The sequence below is a fragment of the Octopus bimaculoides genome, chromosome 6 (genome assembly GCF_001194135.2).
Source record: "Octopus bimaculoides isolate UCB-OBI-ISO-001 chromosome 6, ASM119413v2, whole genome shotgun sequence".
NCBI classification, from domain to species: domain Eukaryota; kingdom Metazoa; phylum Mollusca; class Cephalopoda; order Octopoda; family Octopodidae; genus Octopus; species Octopus bimaculoides.
Window position 1 is genome coordinate 116,367,177 of NC_068986.1, and position 8,301 is coordinate 116,375,477.

The 8,301-nt window shown below is 36.6% G+C and overlaps 1 protein-coding gene across 1 annotated transcript in view; it reads left to right on the plus strand.

Annotated features, from left to right (window-relative positions):
- Nucleotides 1-8,301, plus strand: part of LOC106881345 (SPARC-related modular calcium-binding protein 1) — a 199,144-nt gene that overhangs the window by 67,973 nt on the left and 122,870 nt on the right. Inside the window, exon 2 of the mRNA XM_052968510.1 lies at nucleotides 1,213-1,384. Coding sequence (XP_052824470.1) covers nucleotides 1,213-1,384 — 172 coding nt within the window. The remainder of the gene's footprint in view (nucleotides 1-1,212; nucleotides 1,385-8,301) is intronic.

Sequence of the window (8,301 nt, forward strand, 5' to 3'; positions counted from 1 at the left end):
TGTGTGTGTGTGTGTGTGTGTGTGTGTGTGTGTGTGTGTGTGTGTGTGTGTGTTATGTAAATAAACACTTCCCAAAATATCGAGAAAATATTTTCATGCAAAATCTATCAATGTGCTCGATAAAATGAAACGATTAATATCAGTGCTTTGTATACGCTTATATATATATACACACATGAGTTCTCTATATACCCTTATACATACATATATACGTACGAACGTATATGTATGTGAGTACTCCCGTGCCGGTGGCACGTGAAAAGCACCATTCGAGCGTGGTCGATGCCAGTACCACTTGACTGGCCCACGTGCCGGTGGCACGTAAAAAGCTCCCATTACACTCTCGGAGTGGTTGGCTTTTGGAAGGGCATCCAGCTGTAGAAACCTTGCCAGAACAATTTGGAGCCTGGTGCAGCTTTCTGGCTTGACAGTCCTCAGTCAAACCGCCCAACCCATGCCAGCATGGAAAGCGGACGTTAAACGATGATAATGATACTTATATGTATTATTATAGATATGTACATGTATCTATGTATGGCTGTGGCTATGTGGTTAGCCGATTGCTTCCCAACCACATGGTTCCAGGTTCAGTCCCACCGCGTGGCATCTTGGGTAAGTATCTTCTACTATGGCCTCGGCCTGACCAATGCCTTGTAAGCGGATTTGGCATATGGAAACTGAAAAAATCCTTTAAAGGAGAGATAATATCCATCTATCTATCTATCTACCTATCTACAGCCTTGATTATACTAAGCTGTGTGTATACAAGTCGTTCCTCCGCGTTTCTCGTTCTTGGCCAGTAGCTTTAGGTGAATGATTTTATTCTATTCTTCATCACTATACCCGTATGAACCCACAATCACATGTGTGCGTGTGTGTAGTAATGTGTGTTTGCGTGTGTACGTCTGGCCTTTGTGTGTGTCCGCTTGTATTTATTAGATACTCAGGCCAAGCAAAGAATTTCTTCTCGGTTAGACAGTGGGTTCAAATTAGCAGTCCTTCGCATCACACCCTGCTGTTTGAAATGAATAAATAAATAAAAATGGGATGTTCATGGTTGAAATTTGTTTCGGTCAAAGGTCTGCTGGAAGAACATGTTAGACTTCAAGCTCAACAGCAGCAACAATAACAACACCATCATCAACAGGATCACCAATAAATCCTGTTATGAAGACTCTTGTCATAACGCTCTTTCCATGTTTCTTGTTACAGATGTTGTTCACTGCTCTGCGAGATTCCGACTGTGACGTCAACTGTACGAACATTAGAAGGAAGACGTTGTGTGCATCCGATGGTTTATCTTACCAAACCCGTTGTGATATTCAGCGGGCTCTTCAATGTAAGAACTGGACCGTTGGCACCGATCACAGGCGGCCCTGCCCAAGTAAGCAAATACAACTTCCTTTCTTTCACCGTTCTTTTCTCTTCTATCTTTCTCCTCCTTATTTCTCGTATTCCACTTTCTTATTTACTGACATCATTAAAACAACCACCACCACATTCACCTACCGTGTCACTTCACCACCACCACCACCAACAACAACAACAACAACAATAACAACAACAACAACACGTCTATCATTCACAATACTACTGACACTCTGCCATCATTTTATGTATGTGTTTTTGTTACTTGTTATGTTGAATCTATAAGAGAACACTCCACAATTCGCCCATTAAGCTGTATACGAACGCGGCTGTTGAACTCTTTGCATCTCTCCTGTAATAAACTAGAAATTATAAAGACAGAATATTCATTATATTCATTTAAAGACAATATTTATTAAACGATTGTCTTAGATATTTTCTCAGGTGCTAATGAACCATTATAAGCTTGCGTTGGTTTGTGTACCCTTGAGTTGCTAACAAGACCAGCTTTTTAGAAAGATTAGCTCGGCTACAATGTGAAGGGTCGAAGGGATTATTGATATCTATGGAATTTTCTTTTCTTGTGTCTCGTTTCAGATTTGCGTGTTTAAAGCGATTCTCTTCAAATTGCTTGGCCTCATTGGGTGTATATTTTTCCATGATGCCCTATTAACTGCATGTTTTTCTCATAGGGTCCTTTTTCAGTCCATTGGTTCTCCATAGGATAGACGCTTTGGAATATTCCCATCTTCCACACAAACCAAATGATCTCCCCAACATCAGCCTGCTACGTCGCAAATGAGCTTCTATGCTTACAGCAGTTGCTAACTCGAAAATGTCAGACATCACTTAGATATTCACTCTAAGACATACAAGGAAATTTTGTCGAAGACGCTTCTACTGAAAACGCTTCCAACTGTTTAACATATTTCGAATAGTCTTCGGTTAGTTCCGATCCGCAGGCTTACGACCAAAGCCATGCTAACCGTCGTGCTCAGTATACAATATTTAAGACCACATTAATATATCCTTCCTACTATAGGGACAAAGCCTAAAATTTTGAGGGATGGAGTTAGTTGATTACGTCGACCGCAGTACCCAACTCGTACTTATCTTATCGACCCCGGTATTTGAATTCAGAACGTACAGACAGACAAAATGGCGTTATGCATTTTGTCGGTGTGCTAACGATTATACTAGCATGATGTCTTAGACTAGATTAATATATAATTCTCTTATTTAAGAATATGATTGAGGAAGATTTGGTTGCTATTTCTACCAGACTGAGTGATCACATAGAGGCTTCTGCGTTGGTTTGTGTTGCTGTGGTTATGCTGTCCTTATTGATGATGATATGCTTGTTGTTGCTGACGATGTTGCTTTTGTTTTTATTATTATTGCTGTTGTTTTTATTGTTGACGTTGTTGTTGCTCGTGACGTTGATGTTATTGTTATTGCTGTTGTTGTTGAAATTGTCAATGCCTACACTACCCGCCGTCCTACCCACATCACTCCCCACCAACAATTCTTTAATAAATTCATGTGTAACGGTTTAGCTGGGACAATCCAGCCACCTCCATTGATTAAACGGCAGAAATAATTAATATTGATGAAGGGGAATGAGAAAGCAGAGAGGAGAAGAAGATAAGTCTGACAAATAGATTTTAATTAAATATTTATTATTGTTGCTGTATAGTCAGAGAACGGTCTTTGAAAAGGGCAATTGCCCTTCGTATCCAGGGTGACCATGAATCTGTTGTACTCCTCTATTAGTCATAGATGAAATTCGTTTTGTATCATAAGGATATCATCATCATTATTAGTAGTAGTATACCATGTCTACTTATATTTCATGGCTGTTTTGTTAATCATTCGATTTTCTCTCAAACTCAATCATTGGTCATATAGAGAAAGGTTTTCTTACCTTTCTTTAATCGCAGTATTCTGTAGCCTCATTGTTGCTGAGGTTTTGATCTTTTCCCAATTTCTGCTGCTCGTTCTCCCTTTTCTGTCCTTTCAACCTCTGTTTTATGTGTCTTGGCTTCCTTGAAGACAGAAATTTGTTTTGTTCGTGTTTTGTAACGATTTTTTGTATTAGTCTCCTGTTATACCTAAATATTTATGTAGTTCTAAAATAGATATTTTATGATAGTTTCTTGTTACATGAAGCCTAACTCCCTAAATATAATCATTTTATGTGAGATTTTAAGGGGTACATTGTAAACGCATTTATTAATTTTAGCGTTGGAGCATCTTGAGCGCTGGTACCTAGAGTGCCTTCTATCTAATTTTTTGCACCTTGCTTTAAGTTATAATCTTGTGCGTGTATATTATTCTTTCATTATATTTGCTTTCATTGATTCCTAAGTATCTGTTTGCACCTCTTTGTGGTAATTCTCTCATATAAGCTTCTATAGTATTCCTAATTTTCCTCCCATGAAAGTTCTTTTGCTGTATTTCAGTAATCTGAATCTCGTATCACTTTCTCTAAAAACCATGTACTCTCTGCTGTAGTGTTTCTACTTGTTTATTATATGCAGCATACAGTTTGAGGTCGTCCACATACAAATGATGGTTGATTGTGTTATTGTAGCATTCGTATGCAAGTCCAGTTTGATTTAACCCGTCGGTTAGAGGTATGGAGAGGAATCCCTTTCGAATTTTATAATTCTAATAAATTTTTTTAAAGGTCCTTCTTTTATTTTTCTCTACAAAATTGGCTGTTTGTGATTCTTGACGTGTTTCATGTGTCTTCCCATGACAAGTGGTACCTTACTGTTAATGTTTCCTGAGAGCATTTGTGAGAAACACTGTCAAAAGCTTTCTGGGATTCATCCAATGACATACTCAGATCTTTCTCCTCTCGTTCTTCGATTATGGTTTTGTTGATCAGTAATTGATCTTTACAGCCATATACACTTTGGCAGCATTCTTACTAGTCTTCTGGGAAGGGAACAAGTTTTCCCCTTTATTTATCCAGCAGTATTATTGCATTTAAAGCTTTACAGGATGCAGTAAGTCATGTTATGGGTCTTTAAGTTTTGAGTGGCTATTTTTATATTTCTTCAGTCTTGATAATTAACATGGTTTCACCTCAATGAACCAGTAAAGAGCTACTTCCGGTCCATATTTTAAAGAGAAATTTGGAATAATAACATGTCGTTGTGTCTTTTAATTTTACAACGTTTGCGTCACTTCTTCTGTTGCTAAGCTTTGCTCCCCCACCTCAGATATTATATTCATCGTTTGGAACATTCTCGTCTGAGATGATTCTTTCCATGTCCATACTATTCCTCCAAATTCTTCTACATATCTTGTTGTTGCATTGATATCTACGTTATTTTTACCAGGTTCTTGATATAATCTGTTTTGTTCAAAGAATCCTTGTGGATTTCGCTATCGACAAATTCTTTGCGATTTTGGGATGATCTCTTGTTTCAGATGTTCTTTGATTTCGGATTCTTCTTTTTGATATTTTATATTTCTCTTATATTTATCTCCTCTTCCATTCTTTTGGGGTTTTTTTTCAATTGAGTTATATTATTTTTTTAAGAACTGAGAGCGAGTTTTCTCATCTTCCCTTTTTTCCCCTATATATTAGCTTTCCATGCTGGTTGCTTTGTTCTTGATATTCCTTTACGTCTAGTTTTGAGAGAAAGGTATCTTCTTACCTTTCTAATTACAGTGGTTACTACATATATTATTTCATTCAGCCTGTTGATCTTATGTTTTGTGTCTGCTTTAATTAAGTCTATCAAAGCCAGGCTTGACTTTTCGTTATTGTTGCTACTTTATCGTTGAGTTACATTTTGGGGATGTAATTTCTTGACAAAGATACTTTTTCTTTGTAATTCTTGAATTATTTCCATCTTTAAGATCTCATCATATTTCCTTCTATCATCTTATTTTTGTTTGCATTATTCTGCTTCTATTTTTGCCGATCTACATTCTGTAAGTATTCTGCTGTTTCGTTTTGTTATGTTTTGTTATTTTCATATATTTGTGTTTTACGTTCTCAACGTTTTGGGCTTGTTACTTCCGTTGCATTCTTTCTTTTAAAAGTTCTATTTAAATTTCTGGTATTTTTCTGTTTTGAGAATGTACCCCTTAAATCATCTATTTGTGCCCGAGAGCGCATTTAAATTTGGCTATTTTCTCAACAAATTGTATACGAATATATTGTCGTAATTTTGTTTGGGTGGAGTAATGTCGCTGTAAATTATACATGTACAATGAAAACGTATTCCTCCTCCCTTGTTCATGTCTGTTTTATTTGCGAGATTTGAATGGACCTTAACATCAGTTATATGTAGTAATGACCAATTCTTCAACATTTTCAACAATTTCATCGATTTGATTTGTTGTTTAATCGTTGTTGTTGGATATTTTTCGGACCATCCAAGCAACATTCTTTTATGTTAACCGTTCTCAGCATCAGGTTGACCTCGTAATGCAATCGTTGATGCACTGAAATAACACCAAACTATCTCCGTTGCTCTCACTCGCCTCGCAAAAATCAGGTTCTTCTTTAAGCTTAAGAATAATTTGATTTTGGTTTTTAATTGCCACGTCTTAGACAGTTTTTCAAATTCCTTTGCTGGGATGTTTCTATCAGCAGGCAATTATTATTATCATTATTATGTTGCTTTTTTTTTCTTCTTTCTTCAAATTTTCTTCCATTTCTCGCCGAGTGTTTTCCATACACCTAGGGCAGAGAAACCCATTGTATGCATTCCCAGTTTACACACGCAAATTCACAGGTAAAATATGTATTAAAATAATAATAATAAAAAAACTAATAAATAAAAAAAAATCATGAATGGATGTTGTTTTCACAGCGATAATGTTCTTCTCAGTACATGAGTCGTTCCAGTTATCACGATTTTTTGCACTTCCTGTAGGGATGGTAAACCTGGTATCATTTTCAAATAGGTTTCAGTACCTTTTTTTATCATTCCTAGAGATCCTACAATCACTGGTACGGTCGTCGCCTTGAGTAGCAAGTCTTTATATTTACTGATCTTGTCAAATTCTTTCGTCGCTATATTATGGTCGCAGGGAATACTCATGTCAATTAATAAACACATCTTCTTTGTCTGATCTTTTATAATAATATCCGGTTTATTAGCTTTTATAGCCTTGCCGGCATGTACAGGGAAGTCTCAGAGAATCGATGCATTTTCTCCCTCAGTCACAGCTTCAGGATGGTGTTTATACCATTTGTCAGCGGTTTTGATTTTATAATGCCGACATATTGTCCAGTGTAAATACTGGCCATTATTATTATTATTATTATTATTATTATTATTATTATTATTATTATTATTATTATTATTATTATTATTATTATTATTATTATTGCCTTTGCACAGCTTCTAACGCTGGAGATGTACTACAGTGTCAGCTGTTCACTACCAGTGAACTAAGGTAACACCTCTTATTTTTCGAGCACCTTCCGGAGTATTCGAGCGGTTCCAAGCAGTACTGTTTTCTGCAAGTGCTCCACCCTTATTGCAGCCCCTATTTGTTCCGTGTACTTCTCGAGATTTTTACTCACTGTTCCCCGGGTTCCGACAATTATTGATACTACTGCTTCCTTTTTCATCGACCACAACTGCTTAGCCTCCCAAGCTAACCCGTCATATCTCTGGACTTTTCTTTCTTCCTTATCGCATACCTTGTTGTCAGCTGGGCATGATATATCTATGATCCAGCATAGTTTGTTTTCTTTCTCAATTAAAACTATGTTTGGTTTCCTATTCTCTATCTCATGGTCGCACTGAATCATAAAATCCCACAGGATCTTTGCATTATCATTTTCGATGATGCCTTCGGGTTTGTGGTCGTACCAGTTTCTTGCTCTGTCAAGTCCATACTTATTGCAAAGTTTCCAATGGACAATCCTTGCTATATTGTCGTGGCGTCTCTTATATTCCTTCTGGGCTAGTGGCGTACATTGGCTGGTAATATCCCATACGGTTTCACCCTTTTGTCCACAGGTTGTTGTTGTTGTTGTTGTTGTTGTTGTTACTTACAGACTAGAAATGCATCAACTATTTCCTTTCATAAAACAAAGATGTCATTGGTTAACAAAAATGCGCAAAAATATAAGCAAAATGTAAAAAAGCGAAAATTTAATAATTTGAAAATTCAAATGTTCAGTGATGGAGATGTATAAAAATACAAAAAGTTGACAAAATCTTCACCGTTAACAAATATTATGTCAAGAATTAGTTTAATATATCTACAGAACAAGGCGGCGAGGTGGCAGAATCGTTAGCACGCCGGGCGAAATGCTTAACGGTATTTCATCTGTCTTTACGTTCTGAGCTCAAATTCTGCCGAGGTCGACTTTGCCTTTCATCCTTTCGGGGTCGATAAATCAAATACCAGTTGCGTACTGGGGTCCATCTAATCGACTGGCTACCTCCCCCAAAATTTCGGGCCTTGTGCTTAGAATAGAAAAGAATATACCTACGGAATGTGTCTACTCTAAGTAATTTGTCAATGTACTTAAGAGAAGTGGCTGTGTGCCACTCCGGAATGGCACATTCTTTAACCACCACTAATATATTAATCCAACAGTTAAATCCTAACAGTTTCTTGTTCGCTGCGGCACAACGTCAGCGTCATTGGATATTGCAATGAGGATTATTAATAAAACTTGTCATTTTCGTTGGCTATCTTTCATAAGCGTGCTTTCGTCCTTAGTCAGGTGTTAAAAGTCGATATCAGGTTTACTACAGGCAACCTGATATATATATATATGTGTATGTGTGTGTGTATGTGTGTACATACTTACATACATGCTCACATACACACACGTATATTTATGTATGTATATTTATGTATGTATATTTATGTGTGTGTATATATATATACGCATATATATATATATATATATATATATATATATATATATATATATATATA